This window comes from Engystomops pustulosus, chromosome 4, assembly GCF_040894005.1.
Source record: "Engystomops pustulosus chromosome 4, aEngPut4.maternal, whole genome shotgun sequence".
Taxonomy (NCBI): Eukaryota; Metazoa; Chordata; class Amphibia; order Anura; family Leptodactylidae; genus Engystomops; species Engystomops pustulosus.
This window is the reverse complement of record NC_092414.1, coordinates 159,334,257-159,351,716: the sequence shown is the minus strand read 5'-3', so window position 1 is coordinate 159,351,716 and position 17,460 is coordinate 159,334,257. Positions and strand designations below refer to the sequence as shown.

At 41.7% G+C, this 17,460-nt stretch overlaps 1 protein-coding gene across 5 annotated transcripts in view; it reads right to left on the bottom strand.

Annotated features, from left to right (window-relative positions):
- Nucleotides 1–13,777, bottom strand: part of LOC140127508 (CDC42 small effector protein 2-B) — a 78,627-nt gene extending 64,850 nt beyond the window's left edge. For 3 of the 5 annotated variants that reach the window (XM_072148301.1, XM_072148302.1, XM_072148298.1), the window contains exons 1-4: nt 13,438–13,664; nt 8,438–8,588; nt 5,053–5,151; nt 3,504–3,580 (exon numbers count right to left, since the gene is read on the bottom strand). In XM_072148301.1, coding sequence (XP_072004402.1) covers nt 3,509–3,580; nt 5,053–5,151; nt 8,438–8,491 — 225 coding nt within the window. In that variant the 5' untranslated portion in view covers nt 8,492–8,588; nt 13,438–13,664 and the 3' untranslated portion in view covers nt 3,504–3,508. The other 2 variants (XM_072148299.1, XM_072148300.1) reach the window with 2 other exon arrangements.
- Between the last annotated feature and the right edge of the window lie 3,683 nt (nt 13,778–17,460).

Below are 17,460 nucleotides of genomic sequence, written 5' to 3'. Positions count from 1 at the left end.
CTTTTTCCTATTTAAGTCCTAATTAAATCAAACACCTTTATGGACAAATACACATATTACACCTTGCTAAATTCTCTAAGGGGTGTGCTTTCCAAAATGGTGTCACTTGTTGGGGTTCCGCTCTGTTTTGGTACCACTACGGCTCTCTAAATGCATCCTGACACATGTAAAGGATGTCTGTCAAATTTGGCTTCTAAAAGGCCAACGCTCTCTTTCCCTTCTGAGCTTCACTGCGTACCCATACAACATTTTATTTGCATGTGTGGGGCAATTTTATACTCGGGAGAAATGCTAGTACACATTTTTTGGGGTTGTTTCATCTTTAATACCTTATGGGATACAAAAATTAGCCGTAAAAGTGACTTTTTTGGGAAAATGTTCATCTTTTTCCTTTTAGGGACCTAATTGAAGCAAACACCTGTAGGGGAAAATACACATATTACACCTTGCTGAATTCTCCAAAGGGTGCACTTTGCAAAATGGTGACACTTGTTGGGGTTCCCCTCTGTTTTGGTAACACTAGGGCTCTCCAAATGCATCCTGACACATGTAAAGGATGATTGTCAAATCTGGCTTCTAAAAGACCAAAGCCCCTCTTTCCCTTCTGAGCCCTACTGTGTACCCATACAACACTTTATATGCAAAAGTGGTGCAATTCTGTGCTTAGGAGAAATAGTTTTACACATTTATGGGGTTGTTTCATCTTTTATCCCTTGTGGCTTACAAAAATTTGGGGTAAAAGTGACTTTGAGAAAATTTTCACCTTTTTTCCCTTTTGGGGCCTAATTGAATCAAACACCTGTTGGGGAAAATACACAAATTACACGTTGCTAAACTCTCCAAGGGGTGTACTTTCCAAAATGGTGTCTCATGTTGGGGCTTTCCTCTGTTTTGGTACCATTATGGCTCTCCAAATGCATCCTGACACATGAAAACTTTTTCAGCCATATTTGCCCTGCAAAAACGAAACAACGCTCTTTCCATTCCAAGTGCCCCCCTGTGCCCGTACAGCAGGGTACAGTGACAAAATGGTTATTGGCATGCTCAGGAGGAATTGCCCTAAACATTGTAAAATGCATTTTCCTTTTTAACCCATTGTGAAGGTGCAAATTTTAGTGTTCAATGAATCTATTGTAAGATAAAATTACATTTCTGTAATTTCACTTTCATTTATCTTTCACCCTCATGACACGTTCATAGGGTTAACAAAATTCCCAAAGGTTGTTTTGAATATTTTGAGGGGTGTAGTTTCTAAAATGGTGTCATTTGTGGGGGTTTCCTGTCATGTGGGCCTTATAAAGTCACTTCTAACTAAATTGACCCTCCAAAAGTAGGTTTTGATGATTTTCGTGAAAATCTGAAAAATTGCACCTAAAGTTATAAGCCTCCTAACATCCTAAATAAAGGAAAAGATGTTTGAAAAATTATGCCAAGTTAAAGCAGACATATGGAAAATGTTAGTTATCAAGTTATTTTAGTGATATGACCAACTTTCCAAAAAGTAGAACATTTTGAAAACATTATTTTTTTTCAAAATTTTTGCCAAATTTCCATTTATTTCATAAATAAATACTAAATATATTGATTAAATTTCTCAACCAGCATGAAGTACAATGTGTCACGAAAAAACAATCTCAAAATCAACTGGATATGTTAAAGCGTTCCAAAGTTATAACCACTTAAATAGACACGTCAGATTTTAAAAAGTGGGCCGTGTCAGGAAGGTGAGAAGTGGCTTCAGCGTTAAGGGGTTAATAAGAGGTCCCGCCTCATGCTGGACCACAAGTTCATGAATTGCATTCTGAAAAGCATTTCAAGCTCATCAGGAGTATCTCCTCCCAGAACCCAGATGTGTTTAGAACCAAACATTGCTTCATGTTTGTTGTTACTTACCAAACACAAGCATGCGCTTGCGGGAAGAGTTCCTGCACATGAAATGCATTTTAATACACAATTGAAATGCATATAGTGTGAATGTGAACTTGGACTGCATTCACACCATGAAGTGTGGGTGGGGGGGGTATTTATTAGTGCTTCTATGCCAGAAACTGCAGCTATGCGTGTTCCTGCCCCATGCCTGTGTACTTTTTAAAAAGTTTTTACGCAAAACTATGCCACAAGCTCCATCGTATAATATATTGCGTTGAAAAAAAAAAAAAAAACACAACTCAAAATGCATTTGCTTTTTTACCATCATATTGATAGTAATGTGTTTTGAGATTCATTTTACATCTCGTTTGCAATGCGTTTCAAAATTTCATGGTGTGAATGCCGACTAAAAATGGACATGTAATATTTTACAGACCATTTATTAAATGGCCCATCTTTGAGGTTTTTTTTAGTCATACTTGCCAACTTTTAGCAGTAGTTGTGCTGGAGGATAGTGCACTGCAGGAGTTAGTTTTTAGATTTGTCCTATCCCCATTATTCAGGGCCCTCCTGAACTTTTCTGGAAAGTTGGCAAATAGATTTTGATGCTTATATCAGCCCCTTCTACTCTCCGTGCCTTACATGTACGTGCCAGGTGGCGAGTGTATGAAGAGGGCTCACGGGCTGATCCCTCTTCATACACAGCTGGGATTTGCTTCATATTGCTAGCACCAATCGCGGGTATTAACCCTTCCAATGCAGTTGGCAAAGCCGGTGGCAGAATCTAAAAGAGGGCGGCGCGTAGGCGCCGCTATCTTGGCTCCGATCGTCACTTCCCCTGAACGTCATCTTTGTCAAACCCGAGGCTGTCTGGTTTCTGCATAGTTGTTAAAATAAACCAGTGGCTCATTGTATGAATACTGTGCAAAAAAGCCATATACTGCGATACAATAGTATTGCAATATATTATTGGAACGATCAGACCATCTAGGGTTAATGTACCCTAGAGAGTCTAAGAATAAATAAATTAAGAAACCTAGAAGTTGAAATTGCACCCTTTCCCTTGAACTCACATATAAAACATAAAAGGTTTTTAAAAAATCACGAACACGCAAGGTATCACTGCATCCCAAAATGCCCGATCAAAATATAAAAACGGTTACTGGCTGCGGTGAACCTAATTTGGAGAGCACAGTGAATAAAAACTGAGCCCACAACAGTGAGGCAAATGCATTTTTCTTTTCACTTTCAGCACATTCTTCCAGAATTTTTCAATTTTTCCCAGTACACGGCATGGAATAATAAATAACGTCACTGAGAAGTAAAATTTGTTAAGCAAAAATTAGCTCTCACACAGCTCTGTACACGGAAAAATAAAAAGGTTTTAGATCTGTGAAGTTGGAGAGCAAAAAAAAAAAAAAAAAACCTCCGTCCTTAAGGGGTTAAGGTATTTAAGAACATCTACAACTAGCTAGTTCTTGTGGGCAACAACCGATAAATATATCTCTGGATGCATTTGGGGTCATCTCTCGAACTGTTCTAGCTAAAATTATTACAGATTGAAAACGATTATTTGTAAAAAAAAAAAAAAAAAAAGTTCTAATAAAAAAGGTACAAACTTTTCATATACTTACAAATACTAAAGTGCAGCATCTGAAATCCCTGGAGTATAACCACCTTTTGATTTCATCTGATCTTGAAATGATCCAGCCTAAGGTTAGACAACATTCTAAATATTATACACATATACAGGCAGTCCCGGGGTTACATACAAGATAGGGTCTGTAGGTTTGTTCTTAAGTTGAATTTGTATGCAAGTCGGAACTGTATATTTTATCATTGTAATCCCAGCCAGAACTTTTTTGGTCTCTGTGACAATTGGATTTTAAAAATGTTGGGTTGTCATAAGAATCATGATTAACAATAAAGCTTCATTATAGACACCTGTGATAACTGTTATAGATGTTTATTGTAGCCTAGGACTAAAGTACAATAAATTACCAATATCCAGAGGTCCGTTTGTAACTAGGGGTCGTATGTAAGTCGAGTGTTCTTAAGTAGGGGACCGCCTGTATACATACTTTATAGAAAGCTAGGTCTTCTTTATTATTACATCTCATGTTGATGGTCATATGATCTGTGCCACATGGATCCGAAATTTACCACCAACGTAAAACAAAATTAACCTGAAACATATTTACCTAAAGTCTTCTTCAACTTAAAGAAGACCAACACCACAATTAAGCTTGACACACCGGGATCGCCTGAAGAAAAAAAAAAAAAAAAAGGCAATTGTCTGGCGCTCCAGGCGGCTTTTTATAGCTCTTTTCAGGTGATCCCGGTGTGTCAAGCTTAAAAGAAGACCAGCGCCTGGATCGAGGTGAAGAGGAGTATAGGCGAGTAGGTGTCGTTTACTTTTTCCGGATGCAAGTGATAAATTTCCTTTAATGCTTTGTTAACTCACTAAAGCCATGCATGTAATGTCCAGCATTCCCAGCCAACCCCTATGCAGCAAATTGAAACACATTTCAAAAGTAGTTTAGGATAGAGAAATGTTTGCAAAAAAAGGAACCTGTACTCACTCTCCTACCATTCATTTCAATTCACAGTGGCACACTTCTGATCTGAGTTTGCAAACATAGGCTTCCAGTGTGGGCTTGGTGCAGTTCCTGGGTGCAAATAGAAACTCAATGATGGGAACCATGGTGCTGGAACAGAGGTATAAGAGAGGAGTAGAGATTCCTTTCCTTATTGTGCATCACGCACAACAAAGCACCATAACGTCGTGGTGTAGGCCTGCCTGGATACTGATCTCTAATAGCCTGAGGATGGAAGGCTATAAGAGATTGGCAGTAAAATTGCAATACAGTATATTGTATGAGAGATCACACCCTCCAGGGTTGAAGTACTCCAAGAGGTTTGAAAGAAAAAAAAAAAAAAAATTATATATATCCCCCTTTCCATAAAAATAAACAGTAAAAATCCTAAACATGTTAAAGTATTGCCATGTTCCAAAATGGCTAAATAGAAAATAGCACTCGAATGTCTGAAATCACTTTTTCCATCCATAAAAAAAAAAAGAAAGAAGAAGGGGTTAATAATAAAATGTAGAAATTACCAGAGAAACCAGTTGACATTTTACACTTGCTGTATTAGTACTGATAGTTCCTGTATTTTACTTACCATTGCAAACCCCGAGTTGGAATCTCCTGATCCTACATGAGCAGTATGTACAAAATTCATTGGTTTCCCAATCATACTGCTATCAATCCGCTTGCGCCTCTAGAAGAATGAAATCAAACAAGACATTTGTTACACAGACACAACTTAATCATTTTATTAAATTTGGATCACTCATATAAGGTTTAAGATACAACTTGTGTGCTCTCTGGCAGCAAAAAAAAAAAAAAAAAAAACACACGCCTGTATTTCGTTGTTTGCAGGTTGTGTGAGGTCTCCTCATACCCAGATGATAGAAGACAAAGTTATCCAAGCTACAAACACAGGCCACTCAGATCTGTGGCTCGGAACAATGGCTCAAACGCGGATGTGGGCACAAGCCCATAAAAATACAATGGAGCTAGCTGCAAAATAAAAAAAAAAAAAAAAAAAAGGCTAGCACATGTCCCAAAACAACGTTCATGTGCAAGAGGCCCAACTTATTTTCTTTATAACTCTGCTCTTTTTATGCTAAGAAAAACAGATCTACCAGTGATTGGTGGAACCAAAGGGAACCTACCACCAAAAATCTACCTATAAAGGTAGATGGGTGGTAGGTGGATCAATGGGACGTGAGGATAGCTCTTTTAAGGGCTAATCCTCACGTCCCCGCACTTTTTTAGTAAGTTTTATTAGCCTTGTATGGAAATTTTTTATGTAGCCGCATCTGAGGTTACATGGCGCGGCTACTCCACGCCCCGGTAGCCTTTTTCCCCCCTCCTACTCACCATCTTCGGCGTGCAGCTCCTCGTAGCTGCACGCCCTCGTCTGACGAATCTGCCGTCTTCGGAGCAGTGACTGCGCAGGCGACGGCAGATTCGTCGGACAAGGGCGCACAGCTACGAGGAGCTGCACGCCGAAGATGGTGAGTAGGAGGGGAAAAGAGGCTACCAGGGCGTGGAGTAGCCGCGCCATGTAACCTAAGATGCGGCTACTCCACGCCCCAGTAGCCGCATAAAAAAAATTTGCATGCAAGGCTAAAAAAAGTGCGGGGACGTGAGGTTTAGCCCTTAAAAAGGCTATCCTCACTTCCCATTGATCCACCTACCACCCGATCTACCTTTATAGGTAGATTTGTGGTGGTAGGTTCCCTTAAACACCGGTACAAGTGTCATAGACCCTTGAATGGGCAGTATTACTAATTTAAAGCCTGATGCATCTGAAAACGCATAGACTTTTCCCTGTACCTGGGAAGCAACAAGGTTGTCATCAGAGGACTGCTGGTGTGGCTCCTCACAGCTACCCAGTCACTAGAGAAGAGACTGCGGAGCTGTGATGTGGGGACCGCAGCTGACCTTGTGCCTTTGGTAAAAGGCACATGAATTTCAGATTGCACATGTGTTTTGGCCACCTTTTGGCACAATGGCCCAGATATATTGGGGCACATTTACTAAGCTCCGTGCGCCAGTTTTCTGTCGGACTTTGCACGTTCTTTTAGGTGCAAACTCATATTTAAGAAGGGTCTGTGCAACATTTGTGTAACACCAATTTTTGCACTGAAGGGGGCGTTCAGGCGCAGAGTCGGACCGTGTGCCAGATATAACATGCAAACTCCAACTACACCACAGGCAAACTGCACATATTTGGTAAATGTGCCCCATTGTGTTTGTGCCAGTTTTCATGGAAAAAAAAAAAAAAAAAAACCCGCACATGTATTTATTATGAGGTTGCATTTTGTCTGACACTTTAGAAAACTGTGCGCCTAAAGGTGTAGGTAGTGCTTTTTAGTAGTTTGCGACCAGATTAACCAAGAGCCTGCTAGTAAGTAATGTGGGACAACTTGTGCAAAAAAAAAAAATAAAAAAAAATAAAAATGCAAACTGGACTAAGGCAGGTTGCACCAGTTTTCATATATTTGGCCCAAGTTTGAAACGCAATAAAAAGTGCTGTGCAACGGGTTCGGACGTCAGTAGTCTATTTTTCATTGTTGTGTGACCCAAGTCAGAGTGCGTTTATTGTGTGGTTAGAGAGCTGCTGATAAGAAATTTAATAGATCAATCAGATTGCGATAAATTTCATACTTTTCCTTGACTAAAAACATTCATCAGAAACGATAAGAGAAGCATTTTTACTCTGCCACAGAGAATTAGTGCGACTTAGTGGGCTTACGGATATGCTCATATAAGTGACTTCACAGCGTAGAAAGCAAAGATTTAGATGCATAAATACAGCTTATATCTCATAACTACATATCGGTCTTCTCAGTTCTGCTCGCTCTATAGAAGAGATGGTGAAACTTTTAGAGACCGAGTGCCCAAACCACAACCAAAATCCTCCTATTCTCCGTGAAGTGCTAACATACTAAGCAATAACTTATTGCCATCTGTTTTTCTACATCTTTCAATTGTATCGGCTGCCTGAGCCCAACAATACAGTTGAAAGAAGGAGAGCAAATTCAGACCATCATTGTAGCTTCTCTGTACAGAAAGATGCAGGATGACCGCCAAAGAGAATGCACCTCTGTTAATCATTTCTCACTTTTCCCGCAGTTCCAAACAGTCAATATAATGTTGCTTTATAATAGCACTGAGAACAGCATCACTTAAGTTGCCTGGGACTGCTAGAAAGATTTGGAGGATTTGGTCCTGTTCGGGCAGTGGCCTGAGTACCAACAGAAAAGGCTCTGAGTGCCACCTCTGGCACCCGTGCCATAGGTTCGCCACCACTACTCTATAGCATGTTGCCTACAGATTACACTGACTTTTCATTGTGACAGCTTCCCTTTAATAAAAATACACCAGCCTGTTAGAGTAAAGCCCTCCCCTCAACCTTACTGCAAATTCCATGCAAGCACGGTGGTAACTCCCTTGCATAGACAACTCCCCAGACTCATTTGTATATTTTTTAAAACCTAAATGTTATTGAATTCAGGCCATTCCAGTCTATAAAATTACTAGATCCAACAACATGATTTAAAAAAAAACACACATGGGAGTATTAGTAATCTACCATCAGTGAATGTGATCAAGCATGATCAACTAAGGGCACTTACTCATAGATCCAGGCACCACAACTGTGGTAATCTCCTTATATGTTATCCACAGCCTCCTAACTTCTGCCATCAACATTTAAAAGTATGCTAATGAATCTGCAGGGCATTACTAGAGACCCTCTGTGCTGTACCTTCACAGGCTGTTACAGTGTTCAAGAACTAATTCCCTCTCCAACTGTGTGAGCTTACAGCAGGCAGGGGGAGGGAAGACAACAGCATTTGAAGCATAAAAGTTGATTTTATAAGGAAAGAGGCCATGTATAACATATATAGAGATTACCACAGTCACAGTGCCTGGATCTATGAGTAAGTGCCCCTGGTTTATTATGCTTCAAATCTTGTACATATTAAACCTACTGGTTGTGGCTGTTCTCCGATGCAGCAGCTGAAGCAGAAGAGAAATTCAGTCATCTTCAGAAGGAGTTAATGGAAGGAGCTTGCTCTCACGACAAAAAAAAAAAAAAAAAAAAGTTTCTTCCTGCCAGCCTCTTATGCTACCACCACAAACCTATCCGGAAGAGACACAACGGAAAGTAAATCATATGAAGAGACATGTCATCCGTGCAAAAGAAACAAAGGCTAGATGCCATCTTAGAAATGTAAAGAGTTTGCAATACAGGCAGTCCCCGGGTTACATACAAGATAGGTTTGTTCTTAAGTTGAGTTTGTATGTAAGTCGGAACTGTATATTTTATCATTGTAATCCCAGCCAGAACTTTTTTGGTCCCTGTGACAATTGGATTTTAAAAATGTTGGGTTGTCATAAGAATCAATATTAACACTAAAGCTTCATTACAGACACATTTGATAACTGTTTCAGCTGTTTATTGTAGCCTAGGACTAAAGTACAAGAAATTACCAATATCCAGAGGTCCGTTTGTAACTATGGGTCGTATGTAAGTCGAGTGTTCTTAAGTAGGGGACCGCCTGTACAAGAATATTAAAAATGGAATATTGAAATGTTCCATTTCTCCCACTCTGCAACTTATCAACATAAAGGGCATACATAGAAGTTACTAATACAAATATGTGTGAACAGGTGTCTGGAAAGTCTCAGGAGTTGATTTATTTATTTTTTTAGATAAAGTAGTCACCATAGAGGGAGATATTTTCTGGACTGTGTCATGATAGATAACATCAGCCAGTCTGTAGGGGTGTTGCAGAGTTTAGTACTTTTTAAAACAAGATACTAACAGTGTCTAAACTTCACATGGAGTCATACAGTGCAGGTAAAGGGGCTAAACTATATATCCAGCCTAAGGGGGCTGTAAAAACGCTCAAGTTATCTTGCGCCGCTGCCAGTCAGTGCTGTGCCCCTGTTTACCCACTGATTTATCCAGCGACACTCCTGTCCAACTACTTCCGCTTGCCTGATACACATTGAAGGTGATGCTGTAATAGGCATGTGGCAATGGACAGATGGATTCCCCGGAGAACCCCCTTTTTCTTTCCAGATGTGGTTATAAAGGCAGTGAAACATGAAGAACCGCAACCACCCTTAAAACTGCAGCAAAACAAGTGCAGTTCTAACTGCAGCATATGAACACACTATTAGGGCCCCTGCACAATGCCATTGCGGGGATTTAAGCCCCCACAGACGCCCAGCCTCGGTATGGGAAAATATAGAGCATGCTTTAACTTTTTCCTATGCTTATGGCTGGGTGCCATGCCCCGCTATGGAGAGGGTAGGGGCAAGCATTTGTCACCTCTCCAGCAGGCTGCTAAATGTTCATGCTAGCATATGGCATTATGAAAGAGGCCTTAGAAAGTATTCTACAGAAATCAGACATTTTAATTCCAGCATATTTTATGTGGTTTTCATATCAATTGTGATTGAAATAGGGAAGTCTGGCAAATTATGACACTGGCTCGTCCCACCACCTTTAAGATCACACGATTATGTCTATTATGTCAAACATATAGCATCAGTATTTTTCGCATTCCCAAAGACTTCTATAGCAAGGCACGGGACACACAGGCAGGAAGATGACCCGCTTCATAATTTGCAGAGCTGCAAAAGGTCTATAGATGGGGCTGTGAGAACAACGGCCATGAGTCTGACAATAACGAGGATGTCAGCGAGCTTTGGAGAGGGAAAAAAAAAACAAAATGTAGCACACATCCAAAAACAATAGCCGTGAGCATGTAGCTTCATTGATACATATAACTGGTGAATAACTGGATTGTTTTCTAGATGCCACGATTTAAAGAGCAATGGAATATGATGGCACTATGTAAATAAAAATTATTATTATGCCAAAGCAAGATCTTAATTGCAGAAGCTTTGCCTTGTAATCCTCTTATCCTTTATCATTGTAATTTTGAGTTAATTTGGAAAAAAGTTAACTTTTTTTTTTACTATAAATAAAAAAATTCAATTTTTTTTGTAACATTTTAAATTTTTGAACTATAACTATGTGTCAAAAAAAAATAAAAAATTATGACCAATAAGTACGGTATAAATTTTTTTTTTACTAAAAACGGCCTAACCATTTAAGCCTTTTAGGGCCAGGTCAAAAAGGGGTTGAACCTTGAACAGAATATTCAGCAAAACAAATGACACAACACCATTTGGCATATAATAGACTTCTATAAATATGAAAAGGGGAAATACATTTTGCCAGCTCACTTGCTTTTGTAACATTAGCATAATACACAACAAAAAAACCCAGAATGTTATGACCAAATACAGTCACTACTACTTGTCAAATGGAAGCAAGTCCGACAGTAAGAAAGGCACCACCATATCAGTGCCTAGGGTAATTTCATGTGTTGCTCATTTGTTGAAGGGTTTCTTGAGAGGATTTCTACAAAACCCATTCAGATGAGTTGGACAGTTAGTAATTTAACAAGGGGGTCCTCAAAATAGATAACCTCAGAAATCTATTATCTAAGTATAAGCCAGGGGGAAACAGCTGTAAAAAGGACACTAAATTCACATGGTGTATTACAGCATTGTGTATATTATGTTCCATTGCTGTTTAATACTTTCTGGGTCTGTTTTCCAGTCTTCGTACCCACTAAGCTTCCATTCCCTATACGAGAAAGAAAAAAAAAAAAACTCCCAAAAAACCACTATACTCTCCTTCTTCTTGGCCGCATCACTATGGCGCTGCGGTTTCGCGGCCACGTGATGTCCTCGTGTATGTGCCGCATGGGCCCTTACACTATGACATCAAGCAGCTGCGACTCCGCCATGTCATAGTGATGCACCTGGACCGGAAGAAGAGAAGATGGAGCCGCGGTTCCGGAGATAAGAAGATTCTATCCCCCCCCCATGATGGCCCTGCTCCAGACATTAAATTAACAGGGGGAGGGAGGAAAATCTGCCAAGACATTTCATTAAAGGGGACATCTACTGTTAACTAGGGGGAGCTGAGTGGGCACAAGCGGGGGTCATCTATGTTCTGAGTGGGCACGTGTAGAGTCCAGTGAGGCCCTCGCCAAAATTCCTTGAGGCGGCCCTGAGCAGGACAGACCTCATCCTGCCCATTGTCCATACAAAATGAGTAACTGTGCCCCAAATCCGGGAATCCAGTAAAGTACCTGCTCTATAATTTGTTGTGCAGTGGCTTGACTCCCTCTCGTTCCATGCACCATACTACACCGCTCTGTGACCATGCACAATAGAGCAATGCGGCCTGTGAATTAGCTTCTGTATTGGCGGCTAGTTCACAGGTCAAAAAAAAAAAAAAAAAAAAAAAAAAAAAAGACCTCCCATGATCCTTGGGGGTCTAAGAAGTCAAGCCACTGTCATTCAGACACTTTATTCTTTGGAAAAGACATAAGTGTTAGGCCTCATTCACATAGCCGCAATCTGGTCGCCTGATTTGCAACCAGACCAGCCCCCCCACCCCCTCCATGGACGGAGTAAGGGTGATGAACGCCGGACCTTACGGCCTTAAAGGTATGAAATATCGCTTGGAACAAGTTGTGAACTAGAAGTCCATGCCATCCCAAATGACAAGAAAAGGTAACAGCACGGAAAGCCAGGTTACATGGCTGGAAAATAAACACATGAAGGTTAAACCTCCAGTTACTTTGAAGGACAATCTACTCCACTGTACAGTGAAGAATGCTTTCACACAGAAGGATCATGAACATTTTAGCTGTTTGTTGCCAATTACATGTAATCAGAATTATGAGGCCAGATTCCAAGATATCGAAGGCCACCATCACACAGTTATTTGGAGTATTTTGCATCAGAATTTGTGATATATAATCAGAGGTGGGTCCAAAACCATTTTACTTTTTCTTTGTGTCACTTCCACTTCTGGCTTTGGCTTTCGACTACTGATGTATCATACTGCACAAAGTCTGTGAAAGGGACCTAACAGACACTTACGGTATATTTCTTACAGTGATAACTATAATAAACATTTTTCCTGGCATACATTTGGTTTAAACAAAAAATAAACAAAATTGAATGTGTGAATTAAACGCCCTCCATCACTGCTGTGCAGGGTCACTGAATGAAGGTCCAAAATCAGTTAAAATTATAATATTCACTAGTCTGATGGTTAAAGGGTATTTTATTATAACTTTTGCTAAAGTCACATTCACACACTGGATTTATCAATGATTTGTAAAGCACAGTTCAATTAGGTTTACATTGCATTTACAACACAATCACACCTCTTTAACGTTAACACAAGGTTAAGGTACATAAAATGCGGCATGTGAATGTGGCCTCAGGATAAGAAATCGCTATCAGAATATTGGAGGGTATCCGGTACACCACCGATTATATGTGGAAGAAAAAGCGGTTGTGGATCTCAGTCCCAAGTAAATTTGTTTCAGCTGCAATACCAATCACAGCCACTACCCAGAAACAGTGCTGCTATAAAAGTATATCACCCATCCAGTAACCCCAGTGCAAAGTCTGTTCCAGGCCTGACTAGAATGCATGATTTATACTAATATTACTAAGCTTCTCATATTGGAAAGTGTCACCTTATAGGCCACCTAAGCCTCTTGGGTCCAGTTATGACTGCAGCCCCTCAAGTTACACCCCTGCACCTCTCAAAAATACAGGAAAAATACCAGCAGGCTCCACAATGTTAGCTTCAATCCTTCAAGCTGATGTTTAACCTGCACCCGAATGTGGAATTGCCCTTTAAGAACAGTTCATACTCGAAAGAAACTGAGGGCGAGTAAACTTCACAAGAGTCAGAGGAGGGGGCACCATTACTAGGTTTCCATTTTTGGCTCACTTGGCACCTTCTGTGGCAGTGGAGAAGTTGGGATTTTGGCAGATTTGGATTTTAGGAGAACGGCTTGCCCTGGCAGTGAATAAAGCCGGAGGATAATGTAAGTTGTGCTGGTGCCCCGACTGCCCCGTGAGAACTGAGCCTTACCTTAAAGGCGTGCAGAAATCAAGTGACCCTAATTCATCCCGCAGATATGAAGCAATGGAACCGGCTTCCCCAGACCTCTTCATGCGGTATAATATACTCACGTGATAATGAACCTGCCCTACACAAGGGGAAGAAATATCTACCGCGTGACACGCTCAGAGCCCAATGCAACTAATCATGTAGCAGAACCCTCCGCCATCCCCATGGTCCGTCCATCCTCCCGGAATACTCACCCGGGACTCATGAGCCGCCACTGCAGCACTGCTGCCAGAGATTCTGCAGCAATCTCCATAACCACGCCCCGGAGGCGGGAATCACACCGTGGTCCTCTCACGGCCACGCCCCATCGCAGATACTTATTAACAGGTGCGCGGCAGAGTAGACGCTACACATAGAGCAAGCGGAGCAGTACGCGGCATCTTCTTATATAAGTAGTATATCTCTTATTCAGGAGGCAATGTCTGTTTCAATACTTTCTGCTTCACGCAGATTTATTTGCAGTGTAATTTCGTGCTGTGTGGCAGTACTGAAAAGCCCGGGCCGCAAGGTGTGGAGGGTGAGACGGTCATTGTTGGCCACTAAAAGTGAAAATACATTTTCAGAATGTGCATATATTGTTAAGGCCATGGTCTCACGTGCCACTACCGGGGAGCTGGACTCGGATTCATCGCATGTCCGTTTCCAGTGAAAACCAAGTGATCGCTCTTAGGGTGATGTCACACATGGCGTTTTTGGGCCGCTTTTAGTTTGTGCATTCTCAGATTTTAAAAAACAGATGCGTTTTTGTCAGTTTCTAATCGCGCAAGTTCAGAAAACTGGACAAAAAATTCATGCATTTTTTAAAACCAGATGCGTTTTTTAACGCATGCGGTTTTTACGATCTGAAAACGCCTAAAAAACGGCCTAAAAACACCATGTGTGACATCATCCTTACAAGACACTGGATGCTGGTTAACTATCTCATGCGTTTCACTGGAAACACACATGCGATTGGGCCAAGACATCCCCCTATCTATGCATTGGAGCAGATTTGATAAGGGTCTGCAGACCGCATTTTCGGCGAGTTTCCTGACTCTTTCCGTTTTGTGCCGCATTTAACTGGGGTTTTTGGAGCATGTAATCGGATTTTCATGCGACACAAAATTGTGTCGCAAGACACGCACTTACCCTGGGAAAAAGGTGAACTCCAGCGGACCTCAGCATGACCTCAGCATGAAATTGGACGTACGATCTTAGTGAATCACAGCAACTCCGAATCCTCACCGGACAACGCACCTTCTGCGTAACAAATTGCACTTCATAGTGATGGTATTTACTGGGAAGCGGGAAAAAAACTCCAAATGCAGTCAAAATGGTGAAAAATCACATTTTTGCCGTTTTCTTTTGGGCTTGGATTTTACGGCTTTTACTATGTACCCAAAATTAATTGTCTCCTTTAGGCTACATTCACACTACAGTATGGGGACGTATATACAGCTGATGTATATGCGGCCGATATACATCCCCCATACACTTCTATGGGCTCACGTGCGGCACCGTACCGCTCCGTAGCCCGAGAAAAGATAGGACATGTCCTATCTTTTCCCGTATTACGGCGCCGTGGCCATACATTGCTATGGAGAGGGGCGGGGGTGAGCTGCGCTCACCTCCTCCTCCTCTCCCCCCGCTGCCGTGTGCCCGCCGTGCTACGGTGCGGTGGGCTCACGGCAGTGTGCAAGCAGCCTTATTCTTTGGGTCGGTACGATCATGGGGACACCAAATTTGTATAGGTTTTACAATGTTATCATACATTTACAAAAATTCAAACCTACTGTACAAAAAAAATTTGGGGGGATTTTGCCATCTTCTGGCGCTAATAACTTTTTCATACTTCGGTGTACAGAGCTGTGGGTAGTGTCATTTTCTGCGACTTCTGATGTTGTTTTCAATGCTACCATTTTGAGGACTGTACGACCTTTTGATTACTTTTTATTGATTTTATAAAATATTTTTCAAAATGTCAAAAAAGTGCCATTTCCGACTTTGCGTTACGGGGTTAAACGCAGCGAAAAACCGTTATTACATTTTGATAGATCGGGCTTTTTTGGACGCGGCGAGACCGAATGTGTTTATGATTTTTTTAATGTGTTACTGTTTTTTATATTTTATAATTTTTTAAACTTTTTTTTTAGTTTTACTTTCACTATTTTTCAGACCCCCTAGGGCAGTGATGTCAGCTCACCAGGCTTTGACCTCTGAGTAGAAGCAGGAGTTCGAGCTGTACAGGAGTACAATGGTGGGGCCAAGCTCTGAGGAGTGAGTAACAAAGACAGGCCACATGTTGTTTTTTTAAATGCATCCAAACCAAAGCCCAGCCCCTGTGACTACCCCAGGATTTTGTCAGGGTGCAACAGTAAGTCATAGCACACAATTACCTGCACTGCAGGTATGATGGGCTTTTATAATCTGTCTTTAGTGAAAATGAGGTCCCTGGTGACAGATTCCCTTTAAGCTCAGCACAAAGTTCACCAGACAGGACTTTAATCGCCAAGGAACCCTTCAATCCTGGAAGATAGGAGCCATAACTTTAGATCCCTGACACCTAGAATCTCTTGGCAGCTTGGGACTGAAGGAAAACAAGAAGGGGCAGAGAGGACCAGAATATCTTTGAAGGTCCTCCTGCTGGCCCCACAACTCTTCCTGTACAGCGGGAATCTGGAGAGAAGCTACAGTGATAGTCCGGATTTGCCCTCCTGCTTTCAATTGTATCTGTGTCCTCCGTAGGCTGGTATGTTAGGAGAACAGTTCAACAAATAAACAAATTACTGCTTATATTGGCACTCTGTGATAAATGTGTGGGTTTTGGATGTAGTCTGGGCACTCAGTAATTTAACCCTAGGTCAGTGGTGGCAAACCTATGGCACGGGTGCCAGAGGTGGCACTAAGAGCCCTTTCAGTGGGCACCCAGGCTGTTACCCTAGCACATCGTTCACTAGACAAGACTCAAGGCCTCCTCCTGAAGTCCATGGAAACCTAGGACATGCCTTGCTCAGTACTATTTTCAAACACACATCCTGGCCTTCCTGAGACTACTGGAGGAGCGAGACGGTGTGGACAGAGCTGGATTTGCGCCAGGCCCCACCATTCTTCCTGTTAGGCGATCCTGGGGGGAAGCCACAATGATACACCAAATTTGTCCACTTTCTTTCTACTGTATTAGTGTCCTCATGATGCTGATACGACTGAAAGCTGTGACAGAGCAGCGAGAAATAAGTTACTGCTTAAATTGTGATGTTGGCACTTTTCAGTAAGGAAGCAGGTTTTTATTGCCGCTTTGTCTCTAAAAGGTTGGCCATCACTGCCCTAGGTTGTCTGATTGATCCTATCATATACTGCCATACTACAGTATGGCAGTATATGGGGATTTTCTTCTTTATTCATTACAATGTGCAAATCGCACGGCGCGCTTCGTTAAGGGGTTAAAGAGGTTTTCCCACAAAACAAGTTAGGCTCTACCTGCAGAATAGGGCCTAACTTACTAATCGGTGGGGGTCTCAGTGATGAGACCCCCACAGATCACGAGAACATGGGCTCCCAGGTATCTATGTCGGATCCCTCTTAGCTCCCGCCACGCATGACCTTCTGCTCCATTCATCTCTATTTGGCTGACGGAGATTGCCGAGCGCGGCGCTGAGAACCCCACCGACAGGGCCGATTCGAGACAAAGTGGGGCCCTGTGCAAAACTAAAAGTGGGGCCCCAAAATAAAACTATTTTATGACCAGTCAGTAAGAGGTTCCCTTTAGTATGTTAAAACTAACTGTAATATGGGAGAATTTTATAGGAGATAGATGATAGGGAGATTGATGGGCAGCATGGTGGCTCAGTGGTTAGCACTACAGCCTTGCAGCGTTGGCCAACATCTACAGAGTCTGTATCTTCTCTTGGTGTTTGTGTGGGTTTCCTCCGGTTTCCTCCCACACTCCAAAAACATACTGGTAAGTTGATTAGATTGTGAGCCCCAATGGGACCGATTTGGCAAAGA